Genomic DNA, 24,352 nt, shown 5'->3' with positions numbered 1-24,352 from the left:
CCAGTGCCCCTGGCACCTGACAGGCCTGCTGAGAGCACCCACACCCAGCACCTTTGGGCTTCTCTCTTTTTTCAAATTTTGGTGAGTGCCTACCTAGGCACAGCTGTGGCCTAAGGAGGATTGTTGTGCAGTGACACATCTGAGCCACTCACAGCCTCCTACCCTCACAGAACAAAAAATCAACACCTCCCACCCTTAAAGGATCCAGGTGAGTCCTTACAGGGCTTTCTGCTGTGCTGAGGTGAGTTGGGCTCTAGCACTGAGTGATTGCTTGGGGAGGCACTGGCTCAGTGCTGCATTTCCTGAAGGGATTCCTCCAGTGAAGGGGCTCAGCCATCCTCAGGCAGAAACAGCCTGTGTGTAAAACAGAGGGGCCACAAGAAACTCAACTGCTCACTTCTTACACCACAGGAAACAAAGGCTTTGCTGTCCTGAGCTGGAAAAAGGCTACATCACACCTGCAGCAGCAGTTTAGGGCTCCTTTAGGATAAACAGCATGAAAGGATTGCCCAGTTACACTACAAATGGAGATGTACACGTGGGCAGCAGGATTGTAAGTCATGTTTGGCCTGGTGTAAAAAGATTTGGACATTTTCAAGAATTCAGGTGCTAAGAATGTAAGATTTTGTATTAGTGGTATGATTCACAAAAGAGTATCCAGAAGCAAAATCACTGGACATGGAATTGGAGGCCCATCTTGGGAACTGTGCTCCAGCCAATGGTTATTGAAAGAGATAGGTTTAAATTTCCACATTTTAAATACTTTTTCAGTTTGTCTAAGATTAAAAACACAGACAGGGATTGCTGGTATTTTATTTTAGACCATCTAGGCTGCATCCCAAACCAAAACACTAACTGAAGCATTACCTTGCTTGTGTTTAAATCACATTTGAATATGCTCTTGTTCTGATATACAGAGTGCACAGAAACCCCAATATTTTGATGAATACCCTTCTGAATGTAAACTGATCCTCTGTGTTCAATATTAACTATCAGCAGCAGTAACCAACATTAGCACTGCTGAACAGCAAATCCTGGTGTTCTGTGATGTGTAGCAGTGCAGGAGAACTACAGAAAACTTGCAACTGTAGCACCAGCAAAAAGCTCATTTTGCAGCTTAATTAATTGTTAACAATTAACACCATTTTTGTGTTAATGTTTTTTTGCAATTTTTTGCAATTTTTGCAATTTTTTGCATTTTTGCAATCTAAGGCTTAAGAATTTCAAAGCAACCAACTGTTCTACATCAACATTCTATTACCTTGCCCAATGTGTATGAGAAGTCCAGGGTATGGAGAAAGCCCTGGTGCCAGCTCCAGGGGTGGCTCCCTTGCAGCAGCAGCAGCGATGCCAGGGCAGCTCAGGCTGGACTGGCCCTGTCCCACAGGGCACAGGTGAAGCCCTGCTCTGCCACCTCTGCATGGAACATCCCAGCCCTGCCCAGGGGCTGGCAGCACCTCACGGTGGCGATGGGAAATGCTCCTCATGGATGGCTCCTCCTCAGGAATGCTGCTCCTGGCTCTGCCCAAGGCTTGCAGTGCTTTAGAAATCCTTGGGCTTTGTTGGGCACCGTGCTGGGGCTCCTGACTCTGCCACTGAAGCCTGAAGGTGAGGCTGTGACAAGGAGGAACAGGGCAGCTCAGAGAGGGCTGGGGCAGCTGGGAGGAGAGGCTGCTGTCCAAGCCCAGCAGGGTCTGTCCTGCAGAGCAGCAGCTCACACAGGAGGGCAAGGGCTCCCTGCTGGAGATCACATCCAGCCCCAGGAGCTGCACAATGGAGTTCCTGGCCAGGGCACTGTGAGCCACAGGAGACCAGCATTCTTCTGCTCTCTAGGAGATTCCAGTTACCTGGAAGGTGATTTTTGTTTATTACTTTGCTGCTGCACATAGTGGAGAAGGAAAAGAAGCAAGTATGAGCAGAGTGGTATTCCTCCTTTCCTTCAGATCTGAACCACAGGGATCCTGTTTAGTATTGTGCACTACCATGTCAGTGAAGCAGGCTGGTGCTGAGGTCTGCTTTGAGAGAAAAGCCCCAGCCACAACCTCTGATTTGCAGCAAATAAAACCTGATAAAAATATTGTAGTTAAATGCCACAGGAAGTGATTCCCATAAGTTGCTCTGCCAGACAGGCAGCAAAAAGAGGCCCTGTAGAGATGTGTTCACAAACTGCTTTGTCCTTTTTAGTCAGAAAATGAAGTTCAGATTTTCTGGCTACTTCTCTTGCTCTGGGCACAGGTCAGTCCAGGCTGAAGCAGAGGCAGACTGAGGACAGGGACTGGTTTTAGGCCTGCCCCTTTCCAGTGCAGAACCTGCTGACCTTTTGGGTGAAGCCCCTGTAGGTATTGCTAATTAACAAATACACTTCTACACATGACAATGGTAATTATTGCTAAGAGCAGGAAAGAAAAATTAGACGACTAAGTGCAAAATAGAAGTATAAAATTTATTTAAAACCACCCACAAAGTTCTGTGTAATCAGGAATGATACAATTTGTAATAGTCTTTTTAAAAACTCATGACAAGATTTAAAATATATTTTCAATTACAGTATTCATTTAGCCTTATTCAGTTAGGACAATAAAAAAAAAGAAAGTTTACGTTCTAAACAGATGAGACACACAAGAAAAATAGAACAGAACAGACAATTTCCACAACGACAATTTTTACATGTATGTTTCAATACTAGTATCAACATTTCAATGCATCTTGCTACATAAACATGAAATCATGTACAACAACTGCTTGCACCAAAAAACATAGCTTAATTAGATCTTTCAAGTAACATGCAGTCACAACTCACAAGTCTTCAAGTACTGCTGGTAAGGGTTCCCTTGTCTGCAAAGAAGATTTTAAGGTTCAGTTTCTCAGCTAGCATAACTCTGCCCAGCTCCACCAGCCTCAGGGAGCTGGGCTCAGTTACACTAGGAAAGAATCAGGCCCCAAATGGTTTTTGTGTTGAGAAAAGGAATAATTTTTACACTTTCTCCTGTAAATACTGTGACATAATGAAGTGCTTTTTCTTTCTGATTTTTTTCTCCCTGTACATCACCTTTTGCTTAAAAATCTTAGTTTTATGTTCCAGATTTCAATACAGTATGTTGGTAACTGGGAAGAAAACCTCAAACTCAAAGTTGAAAAATAAATATCAAATGCATCCCAAGGAAAGAAAGAAAGATCGAAAAGAACAAAGAGAGAAGGAGAAAAACCCATGACTTTTTTTTCTTTTGCTTTGGCATATTGGTAATGTGTTATCTTCCCAAAGCAGGAAGGAATTCATTAGCCACTGCATGTCAGTCCAGCATGTCCTTACAAATTCATGTTCTTTCTTAATGACAGCAAATTCTGATCAGTATTTGTGACCTGGCGTGACATTGTCACATTCTGAAGAGCTGTCTCTTCCAAACTGAGCAAATAATCATAGAATAATTCACTTTAAAAACTGAAATGTATGAATGTTTGCATTGGTTAGAACTGCCTTTCTTTTAGCAGTATTGGGATATCCCATTTGTTTTTCTTGACTCCAATTGTTTTTTCATTTAGAGGACAAGAGCTTCATGAAGTTCAGCTGCTGCCTTTTGAGTTGCATGGATTAGACAGGCATTCACAAAGCTGGTACAAAATCTGTTCTCATTAGGCTCTGCAGTATCACTGCAGTGTAAAAATTTCAGAAGGAAAGTACATTTCCTGGATATTTTCTTTTCCTCAAACCTGTTTTGAAGAAGTTTGCATTGCATCCCTGCAACGCAGCGGGGCTGTTGGTGACACAGAACTTGCACGGGCAGCAAGGGGAGCTCTGCAGGACTCGGGCATGCAGAGCAATGCCAGGGCTCTCCCTGGCAAGTAGCACCACAGTCAGGGAAGGCAGAAGGTGTTGGCTTTAATTCTGTGTCCCCAAACTCAGCAGAGTGTGACAAGAGCACACAGCACTGCACACTCTGCTGGGGGTGAAGTCAGGACAGAAGGGAGTTCAGTAGATTGTCACAACCCCAGTTTGTATCATCGAGGACAAGGGATCCAAGTTATGATAAAGGGTAGCAAGTATTTTAAGAATTACCATAAAAATAGCATTTTGGATAATTTAGTGAGATTTCTGGGCTGGCCATTACCTAGAGGTACAAATCTTTTAGCACATTGTCTTTGTAGACAGTGTTGGGCAAAGGACAGCCAATATAAGCAATATTTAAAACCTGGTAAAACCCAAGCAGGTCTCTTTTCAACCTGTATTTCTAAACTAAGAACAATCTGGATGGTACTGGCCAGTATGTGCACAGTAAGGATACCATGACATTGATTTCAGATGATTGTACAAATCAGTCATTTGATAACTGGTTTTATTTATACTACTGACCTTTTATCCTCTGGTCAGTGTGATAGATACCCCAAAGGATGCAAGCCCAAGTGAGATCCATTTAGGGCCCCTTTATCCTCCCAATGCAATGCAAAGGACAGTAGTATAAATGAGAATCAGGGCCTCCATTCTTACTTTAAGACAACTCCCAAACCCTAGACCCTTTTCCCATTACAATATAATAAAAATACAGATATACATGTAAAATATTGATCAGGTCACAAAACTTTCCACGACAGCATTAAAATGTTCTGTGACAACAACTGCACTACTGAACATCAAAACCAGCAGCTCCCTGGCCCCAACAGGAGCACAGCTCAGCTGCTCCAAGGGGGAACTGGAGCTGAAGTGCCAAACCTGTCCTGGCCACAGCTGCAGTTTCTGAGGTACATCTGGGCTCTCTGACTTTGGGAGGACAAATGCCTGCAAGGTGAGCAGGGTGTTGACAAAAGCACCGTTGGTGTCACACCAAACCTGTCACCTTCAGGGACTGAGCACCCCAGTCCTGCACTACTGCAGGGATGCTGCTGGAAGATTCTGGCATTGGAATAGAAGTGTGTGTGGAAAAATGCCATATATATGGCCCAGCAGAAGAGAGGAAAAGACACTGTCTGCAGGAATTAAGGATACAGCACCAAGAAGCATCTTGAATCTTTTAAAACTGCAGCCTAGCAGTGCATGGTTGGACACCATGAGCAACTGTTGGGATGGTGAACTGGGGAACTGGATTGGGAAAATCCTAAAGTCCTAATTCTCAGAAAGACAAAGAAACAGCAATGCTGACATCTCAATACCTTTTAATAAAAGGCAGGAACCACCTTAATTCTTTTCTTCTCAAGCTCCTTCAATTCCATTTTTTGCCACAGAGGAAGAACATCTTGTTTCCAAGCAGTCCTATGTTAGTTCAGGCATTTAACACACATAGTACTTGGATATCTCACAAAGACTGAGCTAACATTTAAAGAAGATGTAAAGAAACACTCCTGCTCTTGCAATCATGCAGGGGCTGCAGCAGCTGTCTGGTGTCAGGAATGGAGCAGAGCTGTTAAAAGTGACTCAAAAGACAAGAGGACACAGAGATGCAACCCACATGAAGAAATCCTGCACTCTGAGAAGGAATAAATGGCTTTTCCTTCTCAGGGGATGATGTTTTACTGGTCTTACGGTCTCTTTTGTTTGGCTACTCGCAGATTCAAGAACAGACTGTAACAACTACATCAAAAAATCTGAAAATTAACTGGAAAACCGATTATTTGATTTAAAAAAAAGGAAGAAAACAGTGACTGACAGATTATGAGTTGTCTCTCTCTACTGGACTTTAAAAAAATCCCGCCTGTAATATTCTAGGCTCTGTATGAGAAAACATGAAGTAAAAGCCCTAGAACTGTCACATACAGAATGTAAGATCAAGGAATCAGACTGCTTTGGGTTGGAAGGGACCTTTAAAGCTCACTTCCTTCCACCACTCCAGGTCACTGCAAGCCCTGTCCAACCTGGCCAGGGACACTTCCAGGGATGGGGCACATCCCCAGGCTCTCTGGGCAGCAGGACATAAAACAAATGGATTTCAGGGGGAGAACACTCAGTGTGACACTGCTGAGGTGGAATGGAGGTGGCTGGTTTCACACCAAGCAGGACAGAGTGCAGGGGCTCACGGGCAGGCTGGCAGCGTTGGTGCTGCTCATGGCCAGTGCTGACCCAGGCCTGTGAAGGGAAAAGCTCCTGGGGCAGTTAAAGCACTGAAAGCATCCAGCAGCAGCAGGTGACCAAGCGAGCCAGCACTAACTGAGCACAGCTGATGATGTGGAAAGACCATGGAGAAAGGTGGCCAGAGAATGCAGTGTCACCTGCACAGAGTACAGGTGGTACCCACTAATCCACACCAGCCATACTGAGTGTTTTCCAGGGACACAGCACAGTATCACATAGAACTAAGTCTTCATAATTTAGTCAAGAATGTGACAGTATTAAGAAGTTCTGCCTGTTCTCTAAAAGAACCAAAAAGGCTTTAACAGGGAAGTAACAAACACAGCACATATTAACCACTCCTCAGGGGAAGTGATCCATATGCAGCCTGGTGCCTGATCAGGTTCTACTGTTAGAAATCCTTGGCCTTTCAGGAAACCTCGAGTGGAAAACTCCTCCCTTGATGTAATCACAGTTTTGTAGCAACATCCTAAAGCAGAATGGGGACAACTTGTGAAGACTGACTAAACACCAGGTAATCCCAGAAAGAGACTGAAACCATTTCCTGAATTGTTGAGAGTAAGTAGCCACATCCTCTAGACTTTTGACACTGGTCACTGTTTAGATTCAAGGAGAATGTTAAGTGTGTCACAGACTAAATAAAAGAAGCTACTGACTTTAAAGTCAGATGGACCAAAAGAAGTTTTAGTATAAAGAAGTACCATGGCAACTACATGTACACAGAAGGCTGACTCAAAAACCAACTGTACCTTCACAACTTGGCCTGTGATTTACCTGTGCTGTGCAGAGAATCACCAGGGCTGGAAAGGAGCTCAGAGACCATGGAGTGCCAGCAGCACCAGCAGCTCCCTGAGCTCTCTGTGCCTCTGTCCTGGGGCCAGAGGGCAGCAGGCTGCCCATGACAGCAGTGTTTGCTGCCTTGTTTGTGTGTGTACATTGACAATGGGGGCCAACTCTCTCCCTCCTTTGGTGCTTTTTTAAACCAGATTATGCAGGCAGAGACCAAAGGAGAGATTTCTGCCTGTGGAGGAACTGTGGAAAGGGGTGAATTTGTACCCAATACCCACAATGAAACATCTCAGTGGCCAGAGCAGGGCTGTGACACAGACACTGCAGGGCAGTACCATGGTGCTCAATCATCAGTGCAAAGACATTCCCTCCACACCTCCTCCTGCAAGTCAGATCAAACCTGATAAAGCAGGAATGCCCAAGAGTGACTGCACTGCCCTCATCTCTAACTGCTATTGAGGAGCACAGCAATCACAGCTCACAGCTGGCAGACAGCCTTCACACAAGGAATCAAACCCCATTTTATGGAGCAGACATCACAAAGACCCTAACCTGAATTTCAGTGACCACAATAAGCAAGAAAGAGTTTGTCCCACTCTGCCTGAATGTGACTGGTGTTAACAAACACAAAGCATGGAAGTGGCCATGCAGTTGAGTTTTCTGTATCTGAGAGCACAGCCATTTCCTTCTGATAGCCTAGAAAAGACAGGATTTCTATGGAATAGAAACAACCAGATATATAAATGCATTACAAAGCTGGTGACTGCTTGATAAATGGAGCTAATTTCAACATTAGTTGAGCTACATGGGAAGTGAAAGAGCAAGATTGACCTCAGTTGGCACAAATGTTGGTCAACTGTTGCCCATATCCATCCAATTGAACATGGACACTGCAGGAAAACCTCATGAAGGAGCCCTTTGGAGTCAGCAGGGCTGCAGCAGTGTGAACAGGAGCCAGATCTAATCCACCATACTCAGTTAATACTGCAATGAAATAAAAAAGGTCTTTAAAAAACCCATACAGTTTTATGCTAGAAAGAATCTTGAGTACTAGACAAGTTGTCATTTACCCATGCTTGACATAAAATGTTGCTCAAGATTAACTACAGTTATTTCCTGTTCTACATCTAGAGGAGCACTGCCATAGGTAACACAAGGACTTTCACCAGCAGTTAAGATTCTTAGAAAGTCCTTAAAAAATCTGAATACAACTGTCACAGGTTGGAAGCTGCAAGTATTTGTAAGCAGTTAAAAAGCTTGGATCTTGTGACTGAAGTATTTATAGAAATATTTCTTTCTACTTCCTGCAATACACCAGCATGTGAAAAATAAGTAAATTCACTCTTTAATTGGACACAATTGCAGTGACTCCCCCAGGGAGTCAAACAAGCCCTGCTCCTCCCTCCCTCCCAGTGGAGGTGGGGTTGTGGTACTGGACCCAGGGGACAAAGGGCTGAGACACAATTCTGGAAGTCAGAGGTGCCCTGTGCTGGATCATGACAGTTTTTCCTGGCATTCATACATACAAGAATTGATCCAAGACAAGCACACCCCACTGCCAGCCCACACCTGCATCCATGTGCAGGTTTTTCACCCAGAACATTGTGCCAGCTGATGGAAACCAAATAAAACATGCAGGTCTGACCAAGCCAGCTACCTCATTTTTGATCCAGCTCCTGGTCTGGCTATCCAAGGAGGACTTGGGTTAAAACCTAAGAGCAAATTACAAGCGGTTGTGTGGGTTGCAAAGGAAAGAACAGACCCACAGAGTTGAAGTTTCTAAGAGATAAACACTGTTATAAAATGATAACCTTACTGAAAACAATGCAAATTTGTGTACAAGACTGATAAATATCCTGAAGCATTACAAGAAATAGCACAGAGTTGTAAAAGCAGGAAATAGTTGCATTTTCTATACTGCAGCACAGCAACAGAAAGGATCAGCTTCTCAAATCACAGCAGGAAGTGGAAGTGGCCAACCTGCCTGGCAGGAGATGTAGGAAAGGAGTTTAGGTGAAAGCCAAGGAAAGAGCACCGTGGGTGATCTGGTATTGTGCAGATGATACATTTCTCTCATGTAAGTAATATTAATGAAGTAGTAACTGTGAGTTTAGCACCTATCAGTTAATAGTATTAATTATGTTAAGATACACATTTCTTTGTTAGAATTGCTGTTTCAAGAAAAGGTAGACCTGGGCTACCTGTTTGAAGGGATCCTTTTAGATCCACCTTTCAGTGCCTCACTTCTTAGAGGGAAGCTGCTGGGTTTTCAATGGAACATTTTTATCTGGAGTTTCCAGTAATTAAATGTGGGCATTTGTAGGAGAAGATTCAAGTAAAACTGATCCAATCCACTTTAATGGTATGAACATTTTCAAAGGTAGAGATGGCTCTGTAGCTTACCAAATTTGTGTAGAAAATTTGTCACAGCAGAGTGCTGAATTACAGCATTGCAGAAACTGAAGCTGTCAGGGCTATCAGTGAAACCAAGAAATGAATCTCTGCATGGTGGGACAAGTACATGGCTGAACAGCTATGGAATGTACAGCACCACTGACTATGGACAGCTGCAATTCCTACTCATCTTCGGCTCACCAAAAATATACAAGTTTTAAAATGGAAATCTAAGGCACACAAAATACCATAATGATTTGATGTATACTGTATATTACATAGTCAATAAGCATAAAACTGCTGGTACAAAACAATGGCATAATATTGGTTCTGTTTCATCATTATTTACAATCCCTTCATATCCTCTATCTGAACTAATATTAAGCTTTGAACTAAAATTTGCAGCATACCCGGTTTTTACAGGTTTTACTTAAAATAGGTAAGATACAAAGAACTGGTTCAATTCCTCCACCCTCTGCCATTAACAGCTTTGTCAATTAGAGCAGGAATCTGCAGAACTGAACCCAGGATCATGACATGGTGATTGCTACTCCAGCCCTGGCTCCAGAGGAGTCTCCTGGATCTGCACCGCACCAAAGGATTTGTAGCACCAAGGTCCTGCCTGGCTCTGTGTTCCAAACACGGATGCACTTCTCGTACCAAACTGCAATGGAGTTCTTGCACTTCAGCTCCTCAAGGAAAAAAAGCACCTTGTCTTTAAATAAAGCAGATCCAGATAGTTCATATTCCTCTATACAGCACCACTAGAGTATAATATTATCAAGTATATGATTAGTATGTCTCCACACTGGCAAAGTGACTTCCTTGTGCCTGCAGGGAGAGGCAGAGGAGGGGTCAGCTGTGGCTGTGGCCTGATCCAGCACCAGGGACCCTGGGGTCAGGGCTCCTCCTGCCTCCAGCCAGCTCGCATGGAAGAAGTTGCAGGATGAGGTCAGTCCTTAGCTAATGTTGTCATTTGGTAATTGGTTTAAATAAATAAGTTTAAACAAGAAATACATAGGAAAGGAGAATCAGAAAGAAGAGTGGGATGCTACAGTATTTAAAAGCAATGGAGTGTCTGTTTTTCCTCTGGTTTAGCAAATACTCGTTTTGTGATATGTCACTTTCTCAACAGAAATGAAGAACATAAATTTCAAGGAAGATTGCAACCTTCTCCATGTCAAATGTATAAATTGCTTCAAAAATTTACAAAACATTTTTGTAAAAAAACTGAACTCAGAAAGTTGGTGAATATAACAGATAGGTTATTCTTAACAAAAACTTTGCTGCTAAATATTAGAAATTTGATTGTTTTCCAACACTTCCTTTGTATTTTTCCCAAATTATTTTTTTCTATCAGAATAGAGTAAGGCAACTCTAGGGGGTAGCTTTTTATCCCAAAACAATCCTAGCCCTGAGGCATTAGGAACATTTGGTTGCCATGTTAACTTAGAAGGCTGCAAACAAATGAGACTGATGCACTTATTGCTCAAAGAAACCATAACAAATGCTGCCTTAAAAAACCAGGTAATATTCTTAACTCCCAATAGCAACACACATATTGACCAGACATCTCCTCTTTCACGTTTGTACACTCTTGAAAAAGAATAAAAAGGTTCTATAATTCATAACTGCTTGTTTATATGCAACATAAAATCTTCAGTGAAAAAGGGCAAGTTGAAAACAACCACATATGCTGTCAGCATACATCCTGCACCTGTAACACCATGGAACTCTGCACAGCAAGAACAAAATCATTTCTTCTGTAGAGTATGCACAAACCTTAGACAATATGATCCTTATACTATACTATTTCAAGTTAATTTTAAAAATAGAAAGTGCTTTTAAAATATATATTTACAGCTTAGAAACAACTTCCAGCCATCATTACCAATAACTTCATTCTACTGACGAATCTAAAGAACAAAATTAGTTGGTTTTCTAAAAGATTTGTCTGTAATTTGGACTATATAGCAATGGTTGGAAGTTGTTAAAGCAATGGCACCATGAAGTAATAATTCAGCTTATTTATTTTTAACTGTTTGATGTGGTTAAGCACCAAGAGCTGTGTAGAGCTATAACTGTATAACTTGATTTAACACCATAAAATGTGAACCTGTTAAAATAGCTATAAATGATTTCTGTAGTAAACAGACGATTTAAAGCACCAAAATATAAATTCCTAAAGGTAATAAACTGAATGATTCAATCAAGGTTAATAACCTAACCAAAATCTTTCTTTAGAATGTATTAAAACTATACAACTTTTTTTTTTTGCTTAAAATGTGCTTGAGCACCACCAAATGTTAAAGTCACAGTTTAAGAAGAAATCCCCCCCCCTTTTTTTTGTTTTTACCTCAGCCTTAAAATGGTTGAGATGAGCAAAGAGTAAACGACACGAGACTTGTTCTGTATGAGCACCTGAAAGCACCAGCGTGACTGCACCGGGCCCACGGACGCTACGCCCAGTGGTTGTAGGGCCCTGCCACTCGTGTCAGGGCGTACGAAGAGACTGTGATCACGTTATCCTTGGTCACTGTCAACGCTCTGCGGGATGGAATTTGGTTGAACTCGTTGTCTTCATAGAAAATATCTCTGCTTTCACCTGGCTGCTTTGCTTTCCTGTTGCTGGAGCTCAGTTCGGGGTTCTCCGGGCCCAATCGTTCCGCCTCTTTTTCTTTTTCTCGCGCCCTCTCGGCCATCTTTGCTTCCCACATGGCTAAACCGTGTTTTGGCTCATTTAAATTTTTGTGTTGGTAAAAAACTAAAGAAATTCTCGTGGGATGATTGCGGTTGGGTTTTTTAATTGGTGTGGTAGCATGGAGCTCACGCCTCGCACATTCAATTAAGATGGAACCATGAGAAGGTGCCACAGCAACTCCACCAATGTCATCATCCAAAAAATTGTGCTCGCTGTCTGACCACAATTCCTCAGCCCTTTCTTCAGAATCAGCTGCCTGTCCCAGTGCACTGCTTTGCTTTACATCAGCACAGTCAAAGTCACAGCTCTGTCCCCCATGGGAGCTGCCCTTTTCCACTGGGCATCCATGGGAGCAGTCGGCCGTGGGTCCGAGGGCATCCTGTGCCAGAGAGCTCGGTGGGAGCGCTGAGTCACAGGAGCTGCTCAGCTCTGAGGGGGCAGAGGTCTCCAGCTGAAGCTGACAATTCTGTTTGTCTGGCTGCTGTTCAAGTAGAGTGGGCAGGGGCTCTTTGTGGGCTGGGGGGCCTGGAGCAGTGACCTCGGGAAGAACGGGTGGCACGCCGTTCACCTTCTCATCCAGCACAATTCCAGTACAATCTTTCACTGACACATCAAAGCTCTTGCAGTTAACATAAGGTGGCACGTGAGGTTGCTTGGTACTGCATTCAAAATACCCGTAGGGAACTGAAAAATCTTGTTCAATATTAGTCACTGCAGCTAGGCCAGACTTGTGTGCGAGAGATGGGTAAGGATGTAAACCATCCACCTTGAAGGGGGAGGAAGCCGTGTACTGCTTCAGTAAAGAGCAATTTTTAGTAGTGTTTGAAGTATGTTTCATGGCATAAAGGTGGTTGGAAGTCTCCATTTTTATTCCAGCTTTTAAAGCATCTGCTTTGTTCCCTAGAAGAAATGCACACCAAAGTTTAAGTACTTTTCAATCACTAAAATACCTCCCTTATATTTGCATACTTGCCTTCTAACAGGAAAAATGCACATTGACTACAGATTTTTCAAAATTATTATTTTTAGCTTTCTAGGAGTATCTCTATGACTGTACACATCTATATATATATATATCTCACATATATACACATATATCTATTTCATATATATATATATATGTGTGTATAAAATAACCTTGCTCAATTAATGCCTTAACCTTTTCCAGTCAGGCTGCTGGTATATAAAATAGAAAGGTATTTCACTGAGGGATGAAGAAAACAAACAGAAAAAATTAAATAACCACTAATTCCCAATTCCCACAGCCCAGGCTTACAGAAATGCTTCCCAGCAGCTGACTGCTGGCCTTCAGTGTTTGCATCATGGATGAAATTCAGTCTGAAATTCAGCCTGTGAATCAGTTAAAATTCTGACCTGCCTTAACCCCACATTATGATCAAAGGAAAAAGCATGTTTATGGATCTTGTCCATCACAGCAAAAACTGAATTACAGTGACTCATGCATTCCAATACTGACTCAGAAATTGCCTTAAAAAAAAGTATCTGGCAACATGCTCCAGGTAAACCCATCCTTGTAAAATGGATCTTGAGTCATGTGATTTGGCTGCCTTGCATCTTTCCATCTAATTGCCTCATTATTTCAGGTCTCTGTGCAGGCATCCTTGTTCAGTTTCTGTCAGCCCTTAACCAGTTTGCAGCCATGGCTGCCTCTGCTGGGCTGGATTGGGAGCAGGCTCCTCTCAGGACTGCTCTCATCATGGGCAGCTTCAGCCCAGAGCCCATGGAATCAAGAATCCCATTGACTCTGCTGGCTTTGCACCATGCCCTGCCATGGCTGTACATGTGTTCTGCTGGCACACTGGCACCCCACAGAGCTCTTGCTTGCTCTCATAGAGGACTGTCAGTGTTTCTTTATTCCCTAAATACACAGAATGGTTAATTCCCTAAATACACAGAATGGTTGTTTTACCCAGTGTAGAAACATAATTCTTTCTTCTACTCTGTCTCCTAGTAATTTATAAATCAGTGATGAATTAAAAACATTCCTCCCATAGGAATGCAGAAAAGTCAAAGTGGGATAATGACAGGCACAATAGTTAGTATGCAGAAACTGAAAGCTGTATGGGGACATGAGGAGGCCACATCAACTCTATAAAAACCCTTCTATGAAATAAACCACAAAGTGTTTAATGACTTTAACAGCCCCCACCCCAGGGCAAGGCCTCTGCCCTGAAGATTTTAAACACAGCATTTGAGAATTGCATTCTCCATCACCTCAGGAGAGAGATTATTCTGTGAAAATAAGTTTTAACAACCCTTAGCACTCAATTATGGATTCTGTGAAAATAAGTTTTAACAACCCTCAGCACTCAATTATGGAACTGTAGCAAATGGATTTTATTTGTTTTTTAAATGTTATCCCCCCAAAATGCAGATACTCTTTGAAACACATTTACCTGTTATTCCTCCCCTTAAAAATGCTACCTAGGTCTGTGTTCCAGATTGCAAGGCAAGAGTATTCTATTCCCATCTGTATGGCAGATTATCTTTTATCAAGTGGGCAGCTTGCCTGATCTCTCTGAGTGATCACAATCACTCCTCCCTTGGGATGGAACTTCTGCTGATAACAGCTATGGAATGTCCCTGCATGGCTGATAAGAACTACAGCATCCCATTGGCAGATGGGAGCCCAGAGGGAGGAGCCAAGCATTCCTACCTGGATATAATCTGGAGCTTCTGGAACACCAGCCAAGCATTCCTGCCTGGATATAATCTGGAGATTCTGGAACACCAGCCAAGCATTCCTACCTGGATATAATCTGAGATTCTGGAACACCAGCACAGCTTCTGCACTGGATTGCCCAGAGGAACAGCAGCTGCCTCTGCCCCTGGATCTTCAGGGGCAGAGACTGCACCTTTCTCCAGGATCCCTGCTCCAGCAGAACCAGCCCTGACACTGCAGGAGGGCTGAGCCACATTTCCAATGGTTCTGCTGCCAGCACCCTGACCCACAGGGTGTCAGGTTGGGTTCTGACTCTGGCAGTGCTGTTTTAGTTACTGCATTGTTTATTTTATCCTTTGATTTTCTTCCCTATTAAAGAACTGTTATTTCCTGCTCCCATAATTTTTGTTGCCTGAGAGCCCCTTACTTAAAATCCATAGCAATTCTGAGGAGGGGGGGTTCATTTTCTCCATTTCAGGGGAGGCTCCTGCCTTCCTTAGCAGACTCCTGGCTTTCCAAACCAAGACAGTCTGGAAGTCTCTTATGAAATGAAATTCAAAATTACAGCAGATGGGCCAGTTTTCCTCTCTTCCTCCTAACAGGCTGTGCGTTAATTGTATTTATTTTTCACCTGCTAATCAGAGAGTTTAAGTTCACGGCTTCTTCCACATCTTCCTTCTTTTCTGCTTCTCAGGACTGGCCAGTCCCATGCAGCAGCCCTTCCCTGGAGGCCTGACCCAGGATGTGACACCAGGCACAGCCCAGACTGGCACAGCCCAGCCCTGGCACAGCCCAGCCCTGGCACAGCCCAGCCTGGCACAGCCCTGCCCTGGCACAGCCCGGCCCTGGCACAGCCCAGCCCAGCCCTGGCACAGCCCAGCCCTGGCACAGCCCAGCCTGGCACAGCCCTGCCCTGGCACAGCCCAGCCTGGCACAGCCCAGCCCTGGCACAGCCCAGCTCTGGCGCAGCCCAGCTCTGGCACAGCCCTGCCCTGGCACAGCTCAGCTCTGGCACAGCCCTGCCCTGGCACAGCCCAGCCCTGGCACAGCCCAGCCCTGGCACAGCCCAGCTCTGGCGCAGCCCAGCTCTGGCACAGCCCTGCCCTGGCACAGCCCAGCCCTGGCACAGCCCAGCTCTGGCGCAGCCCAGCTCTGGCACAGCCCTGCCCTGGCACAGCCCAGCCCTGGCACAGCCCAGCCTGGCACAGCCCAGCCCTGGCACAGCCCAGCTCTGGCACAGCCCAGCCCTGGCACAGCCCAGCCTGGCACAGCCCAGCCTGGCATAGCCCTGCACTGCCCTGCTCCTGGCACAGCCCTGCAAGGGCCAAGCTGCACTGCCCCTTGATAAACCTGGGGTTTTCACACAGCTCTTGCTGTGCAGCAGTGTTCATCCATTGACAGGTTCTGAGAAAGCCAAGGTCTGCCACAGGATGTGGAGAACACTGTTCTTGTACTTCAAAGTGACACAAATTCAAGTTGCTTACTTAGGTCAACATTCCAACAACGTTCTTTCAAGATGGTCAAACTGCCATTATTTATTAGAATAAGGGAACTTGGAAATACTTCATAGGTGTTCACAGACCACCAACAGACTATTTTTGGGGGATCACCTGGGGTTTTTTCTGCCCCGAGACAACACTGGCTGCAGTGACTTGTTCATTAACCCCTAAAATGCAGACTATACAAGTGGTTTATTTTAAAGGGGCTTTTCCCTCCCATCAGATGTGTGAGAGAACACGGAATCAGAACAGACTGGTAGAATTTCTTAAGTATCACTCACCTAAACAATGCAAAGCGTTGCCAAGATTTTCTGGGGCTTCAGTTTTCACTTTTACTGGTGTTGAATATTTTTTATCTATTAATGGCTGCTTTTCACTCGGGGTCCTCCTTGTGTCTGGTTTCTTTTTCTTGGTAGCTCTGAGAGGCTCAGCCAACATCCTCACTTCCCTGGGGAACGCTGTGAGCACCTGGATGGCTCCAGCTTTGATCTTGGCCTCCAGGCCCTCCTCGGTGCCAAACTCATCGGTCTGGGAGATCTTGTACAGGGGCAGCACGTGCAGCTGCTCATCGCTCGGGATCACCCCCACTCTCCTGTTGTCCTCCTTGGTTAGGGTGCACACCTGCCAGGAGCACAAGGGCCACAGATCATCCACAGCACAAAGCAGCAGTTAATAAAGGCTCAGGCACTCATCCTAGGCTTCACTGCTGACTCCTGCTCTGGGCCTCAACACCATGGGGCTTTCAAATGCAAACATCTGACAAATAATTTGACAAATTATTTGTCAGACAAACAGTATGATCTGTGATGACACAGAAAAACTGTTATACTTTAGGATCAAGGCACATATCCTGGACAAGTGAAATTTTGTCTCAGCTTTCAGTATGCCAACCCTGGTAAATAATCTCAGCTGTAAATATACTGTAAAGTTCCTAAGCATATTGATTTTTTAAAAAAATACATAAATATATCATTGATGTTCAGATTAATTCTTAAGAATTATAAAATATGAAAAATTATTTTTGCATTAAACAAGAAGTGCCTACTGGAATTTATTCTATGATTTGGAATTAGTTCTGGTTTTTGTTTTGGCTGGTAAATAAAAAAAAAACCCAAATCAGCACAAACAGTCACTCATACTGCTCTGTAAGTTTTGCAAATCTCAGCTCTAACTCCCTACCTCCCTCTCTCAACACTTTCTTAAATCAACACCCTGCTGTAATTAACTCACAGGACCCAGGAAATGTTCCCTTAGGCCACTGCCCTACTTCCTGTTATTGTGAGATGCTGGAGCCCAGAGCAGAGTACTGATCATATCCAGTTTGATGAGCTCACATCAGAAATGCCATAAATATTCCAACCTATTGCAATAGTTTTCTTGTTGTCATTACAAATGCTGAACATTTCCAGCACTCCTTGAGTTCCCATCCCCCAGAAAGCAGCACTGACACTGGCACTACAATCCCTGGCATCATTCCCAAGGGATGGCAACAGCTCCATGTGCCTGAGCTCTGGTACAAACATTCACCTTCTGCAGCTCTGGCACCTCCATTCCCAAGGGATGGCAACAGCTCCTGTTGTGTGCCTGAGCTCTGGTACAAACATTCACCTTCTGCAGCTCTGGCACCTCCATTCCCAAGGGATTGCCACATGGCTGGAAAGCCAATCATGGATTCCATGGCTGAGGGAAGCTGCTGCTCCACTGGAGTCACTAACTACACACAGAAAGGAACAGGAGCACCATCCAAGGATGGGATTAGATTCCCTAAATGGAAGCTTAGCATTCCATCATTCTGCAGGCTCAATCTGACACCTATCATAAACAGTCAATCCAATTTCCCAGAATCTTGTCACCATTCCTAACATTCCAGGGGAGAAGAATGTTATTATTTAGGGGATGAAAAAAACCCAAACATTTTTTATTTCATAGCACAGCTTTTGCATAAAGGCATCACAAAATTATTTCTAGAAAAATAAAAGTACAGAAACACAAACTAAAAAATCCTGAACCAAAAACGTGGTGGCTTGGGCTTTATCAATAGCTCTATGCAAAGCTTGGCAGTTGCAGAGCAGCAAGAGAAGGAAATCTGAGGGGCAGAGAGGAGGAAGAGCTTTTCAGGAGGCAGTTGGAAGGATGCAGAGGGGCTCCAGGGCAGTTAGCAGCTGCTTTGTAGCACTCACTGAGGTACTCACCTCCTCTGGGCAGCCTGTGCACGAGGAGGCAGGTTTAGAAAAAAACAGAAGTTGTTCAGTGAGCAGGGACTGGAACCTTGCTGCCTGTGGGCTCTGCCAGCCACATTCCCACAGCCCAGGCCCAGCAGGGCTCCTGCTCCCACCCTGCTTGGGCACCTCCTCCCTGCATGCAGCCCCCCAGCTCACTCAACAGGGACACTGCACAGCTCACAGCCTCCAAACCCCAAAGACAATTCTGTTCCTGCCCAGTTCAGAGACACCTGGCTGAAACTGGTGTCACAGCAGATGCCACTTTATTCAGGAAGGGTGAGAGGGAGGGACATACAGAGAGCAGGATTATATAGGAGTGATGGTTTTGGAAAGCCAGTGCACTCTCCCTGTGGGAACCCAGGACATCCCTCTGGCTGTCCAGGACAGCCCAAACCCCTGCCAGGGGGCTCAGAAACCCTGGCACAGAGCCCAGAACACCTGTGGGCTTGATTATGACCCATGGAGCAAATTACCAACCTTAGATGAAGATCAGCAAGCCACAACAGTTTAGGCAGAACAACAGTGAATTTATCACAAGGTGAAAAAGTAGATTTTAGGGTTTTTGGTATGGGGGTTCAGGGGGCAAGATGGAGGGAACTGGGCATGTCCAGCCTTTCTCCTTCTTCTTCTTGGCCTCCACCTTCTGCTGTGATGGTGGCACTTTTGGATTGGTTTAGAGTAGAAGCTCACTGTCTAACACAGGTGATGGGTATTGGGAAGTAACTGTAACCATTGTACAGGTAGTTTTTAGTATAAAGACATAACCCCACCCCAGGGGCAGGCAGAGTGCCTGGAACTGTTCTGCTGGACGGACCTCAGCAGGGTAGGAGAAAATTTTTTATAGATAAGAAACAATAAACAACCTTGAGACTGAGAAATGAAGAGCCCCGACTCCTTCTTCAAGCACCAGGCTGGGAAAAGAGACTTTTAACATTCTGAGATTTCCCATTCTAAATTAAACAAAAGCTGTAATAAAGTCAGCATGGAGGGGCCTGGCTCCCTCTTGTTTTCACTAGAAAATGGGCAGTGGTCTTTCAGAACACCATGTCCAGCCTGTGTCTGACCCAGGCACTAGTCTGAAAGAAGTCTTGAAGATTCAATCCCCAATATTTATTAATTTGAAAATTGAGACCCTCATCCAATTTACAATTATAAATTTCCATGTGAAAGTGAACACCCTGTGGAACAAGAAAGATGAAAAACTGTTCTGAGGAACTGAACAAGATGAGTGCTGTACTATATAGAGAAAAATATGGTGAAAGTACTGTCAACTCCAGCACACCCTGGATATTAAATACTGACTTCAAAGACACATTAGGAAATTAATGTATAACCAAAATTGTATCCAGATCTGAAGACCAGAACATCTACAGCCTAAATACCATAACACCAATTTTAATACATATACACTTTCACAGTTAGTGCCCCTTTAATATATTTTAACATAAAAGTGAGGGTGCTAGGGCAAACAGATAACTGAAAATAATGATATCAGAAAACCAGCCATAAATTAAGGCAGTACAGATTAGCTAAAAACTTACAGCTAAAGGTGGTAAATCATCAAATGAGAAATATCTGCTTAAAAAAAATACTCCAATATTCAAATCTGTGCAAAATATTCCATTAAGAACTTAGGAGCCATTGCTGAGAAGTGAAAAGCAGAATTTTCCATTGGTGCTGACACTGCTGCAAACTGAGCAAAATGAAACACAAACATGAGAAAGCCATCAAGTCTCTTAAAGGCCATTTACAGCATGAAGCTGCATATCCTGCTACTTTGCTTTTTCCACAACAGGCAGCTAAATCATCCAGGATGCTCAAAGGCCAAAGAAGTGTTGGCCAAAAGGTTTGTTTAGGTTTCCAATGTGCTTGCTGATCAAACTCATTACCTATTCTGGGTTTAGTGATGTCATGGTAAAAGTTGCATGTTTATGAAACTTGATTACTATTCCCTTCATTTAAACTTAAAATGCACCAGGAACTCAGTGCAATCCCCCCCAGACATCCATCTGTATCCACCCAGCTTCCAATGTGTTATCCTGGCTCTCTTTGATGTGCCTGTGTCCTCTTGAACCTCACACGCAGGAATGATGGAGCCTTTTCCACTGTGTTGTAATAACAGATGTTTCCCATTCAGGTTTCAGCAGAGCAGTCAAACAGCCTTTCCAAACCTGGCAGATGGGATCAGGTTTCCTGCACACCCCTCCCAGAGCAGCTGGAGACTCAGTGGGTGCCCCTGGGGGCTCAGGGACTGCTGCAGCCCTGCCCACCACGATGGATAAAACATCATCTTTGCTTTTCCTTTGCAGCCAGGACAAACCACATTGTTCTCTTGGCCTGCTCTACCCTGAACAAGTGTATGTAGGTCAAAACCAGAGAAGGGAAGCCCAAACATCTCTTCCTTTTGCCCACTTGATGCCCCCAGGCTGTGCCACCAGACAGGTGACACAGGTACAGCCCAGAACTGCTCCCTGGAGCTCACAGGCCAGCAGAGTGAACCTCTCATGTCTCTCCATCTGCACAGTAGAAAAACCTAACAGAAATTCCTCCTTTACAGGCCCAGGGACTCATCTTTCCTCCTGTCTGTGATAAGCTGAAGCACCAATTGAAGCACCTGGAGCTGCTGCAGCTCCCAAAGTGAGCAGGGGATGCAGAAAGTGGTGCAACCATGCACAGCCACCCTGTCAGGCACTTTGCAGTGCCAGTGGTGTGATGGGCCGTGCCTGACAAAATACAGCAAGGTCTGGCAAAAAGAGAGGGTTTGGGGGTTTTATCTGAACCCCAAAGAGTTTGTTGACAGACTGGTGATTGTCAGGACTTAGCTCTACTGCCAGGAATGAATTACATGTTGTAGGTGCCCTCAAAGCAGAGATTTATCTTCCTCCCCTTCTTCCCAATGTCTGCTGCAGAAGTGCAGCTGGACTCTGTCCTTCCTCACCCCAGCACCAAGGGCCCCCTGCCCAAGGATGAGCAACACCCACACACAAGCTGCAGAACCAGCAACAGCCTTTGTGTCCCAGTCACTTTTAAAGCCCAGAAAGAACACTGCCAGTGCCTTAAATGGATTCCCACAGCCATGAAGAACATGACCCTTCACAGCTAATCTGATAAAGAAACAGAAGTACTTACATTTCACAGGCTCCATCAATAACTACAAAGCTTTTATCTGTGTTGCTCATTTAGCTTCATATCCATTAGGAGCATGCACCCTACACTGCAGCTGTAACATACATCAGTGGCCCTTAGGAGAATGTTAAGAGATGACAAAAGAGTCTAAGTAAAAATGAATGGTATATTTATTGCCTTAAAGTTCTTTAAAAACTCAATTTGTAGGCAGAAATTATTTTTGCTTCTTTCAGACAAACACATTAGTTTACATCTCTGTAGAACTGTCATTCTACTCCAGAGCAAGCAGGAAGTGTTTGTTTTTAGCTTTCTACCAGAAGCAGTGTCAATTCAGAGCTTGACTCTGCCAGCCAGGAACAATGTCCAGCCACTCAAATCTTCAGTGGTAATTACCACGTAATGGCACTCCCCAGTTTGTGTAAGTTAAGGTCTACTATTCTCTCTTGTATCTCCAGAGATACAAGACACTCCCACTGCTAACACAAACTTTACAGGATGATTAATTTTAAGAGTCACATACAAATAGTGCAGCTGATCAAACACACATACTGAGAAAAATGCAAGAATGTTTTAAAATATATTCTTTTAAGTGTACAGCAAACTTATTCCTTATTATTAACCTCATTTAAGTCCTTTGCTGAACTTGGTTTAAACAAGTCTGTGCCTGGTTTAAACAATTTGAATAGGCTCTGGTTTTCTTTTTCTTTGGGTGGCCCATGCAGAATTCCTGTGGTACTTGCAGTAAAAGTGATTTACCAATGATAAAGGGAGAAAACTAAAAGGTGTCACAATAACAGAGCCAGCAGCATTTGCAATTATCAACTTACAAGGCATTTACTTTAACCTTTTTAGCCTAGAAGAACCTTAGGTTTTATAAATAAAGATTCTGTGTTCCTGTAAGGGGAAAGGGAAGAAATCTTAACAACACTAACAATGGCCAAGATGACAAGTACACCCTGCAGGGACTTCAAAATGTAAGGTGTGACAAGCAGTTAAAAAAAAGTGAAAAATAGTAAAGTCATGATGCTGCAGGTTTCCAGTGCAGTGCAAATTGTTCTCATTCTGTTCATTGCCACATGAGGAGAAAGCAATCTCTGGGAGAAGTGTCACCCCAGAATTGTACCTGCACTCAGTACATTTTACAGACAAAACACCAACAGTTATGCAAATAGCTCCTCAATCATAATCAGTCATTTATAAGAAACCATCACATATTTTAAGCTCTGTAGGCAGTCACAGAGCACCTTCTGGAAGCAGACAGGAATGCAGGAGGTGCTGGTATGCACTAATTTCTTTTTGTGTCCTTACCACCACATTTCCTATGGTATTACCAGACTTGGTTATAAACTAAAACTAACAACCCTAATTTTGATTGTCATGAAAATCTGGACTGAAGCAGGGCCAGCCTGTTCTGCCACCCTGTTTGCAAAAACCAACATTTTTTGCTTTAGGCTTCCAATTCATGTGAGTGTAACTGTGCAGAGACAGGAACAGCAGACACAGCCCCAGCTCCTCACTGGGGAGGCTGCACAGAGACCATGAGGTAACTCCCAACTCCAATTCACCTTCATAATGTCCCAGTTCAAGGCAGTAAACTCAAGTGTTGATACTTACAGCTGGTTTCTATTTACAAATAGCCCCTTGCTGCAAGGATACTAAAATAAAGAGAAATCCTGTCTAAATAAAGAGAACACAGTATGCAGTATTTATTTGTGAGTGAGCTACCCATGAAAACCAGATTGCAAGGCAGAGTTTTCACCAGTTATGATCAGTTGGTCATGTTCTGAAAAACTGACAAAATTTGGCAGAACTTGGTAGAAGGTGACAGGGATGAGCATACAGTGACCTTGCACAAGTTGTTCCATGCTGCTGGGATGTGGAACCACTTGCAAACACACCACACACAATCCATGAAGCATCAACACCAGCAAGGACCATGTGCAGCTGAAATGACAGCAGGTCCTTACAGATAAATGCAGTGGTAGAACTATTCCCCAAGACATTCCACAAAAAAGGTTTAATTGTCCCTCCAGCTGCTTCTGGCCAGAACTTAGGACTTTTTTGGGATCCAGTATGGCAAAATGAGTAGCAGACTCAGCTGCCGTTTTGTCTCTCATTTAAGAGGTAATGGAGCACTTAAATTATTAATTACAGAACACCTAAACTAAATTTCATCAAAAAGCATATAATGTAGCTTGTCTGACAAGGAGATCTCATTTTCAAGTTTAGAATCTTTAAGGGCATCAAATTCCTATGTTTCAGAAGTGATTTTGCAATGCATACTTCCAACACTAAGCAAAAATAACAGTCTATTGAGGACTGGCATTCCTGGTGGATTCCCAGAGCTGCTTCCATACTTTAAAAGAATGGACATTTGCTCTCCTTACAAGCATAAAATTAACATTAAAACAACTGTACCACTCATTTCATTGCTGTCACATAGAAATGGACAGTGTTAACTATAGGTGTAAATGCAACACTTTATAGAATCACAGCAACACAATAATTCAGTTTGTATTTCCAAAAAAAAAATTCTAGAGTAAGCAGAGATTTTAGATAGATTTTTTCCAGATATACATCCTTTGATAGAAAAGTTACTCTTGTTACCTGCACTGCTGTACAAGAAGTCACCCTCACTATTCAGAGCACTGTGATGCTCCAACTGCTCAAAGAGTACTGCCAGTTTTATCTTTTCTGCTTTGACCTTGTCTTTCTTCAACACTATGGTCTTAATTTCTCAAAGATCACTTAATTAATTCCCAACCAATTTTCTCCCTGGTAATCCATTAAGGTATATAATACAGCCACACCAATCTGTGGGTTTTCCTTTCATACTGAGATTTAAAAACTGTAATGATCACTGTCTCCACCACAATCCATACT

General features: G+C 43.7%; 1 protein-coding gene across 3 annotated transcripts in view; it reads right to left on the bottom strand.

The window, feature by feature from the left end:
* Nucleotides 1–2,422: 2,422 nt before the first annotated feature.
* TET1 (tet methylcytosine dioxygenase 1) overlaps nucleotides 2,423–24,352 on the bottom strand; it is a 77,397-nt gene continuing 55,467 nt past the window's right edge. For all 3 annotated transcript variants that reach the window (XM_071438404.1, XM_071438405.1, XM_071438403.1), the window contains 2 exons: nucleotides 16,403–16,742; nucleotides 2,423–12,839 (listed from right to left, as the gene is read on the bottom strand). In XM_071438404.1, the coding sequence (XP_071294505.1) occupies nucleotides 11,698–12,839; nucleotides 16,403–16,742 (1,482 nt within the window). In that variant the 3' untranslated portion in view covers nucleotides 2,423–11,697. The remainder of the gene's footprint in view (nucleotides 12,840–16,402; nucleotides 16,743–24,352) is intronic.

The sequence above is a fragment of the Agelaius tricolor genome, unplaced genomic scaffold (assembly GCF_023055355.1).
Source record: "Agelaius tricolor isolate 1412-34295 unplaced genomic scaffold, bAgeTri1.0.p SCAF_13, whole genome shotgun sequence".
NCBI lineage: Eukaryota > Metazoa > Chordata > Aves > Passeriformes > Icteridae > Agelaius > Agelaius tricolor.
The sequence above is the reverse complement of the archived record's forward strand: the minus strand, read 5'-3'. Positions and strand labels throughout refer to the sequence as shown.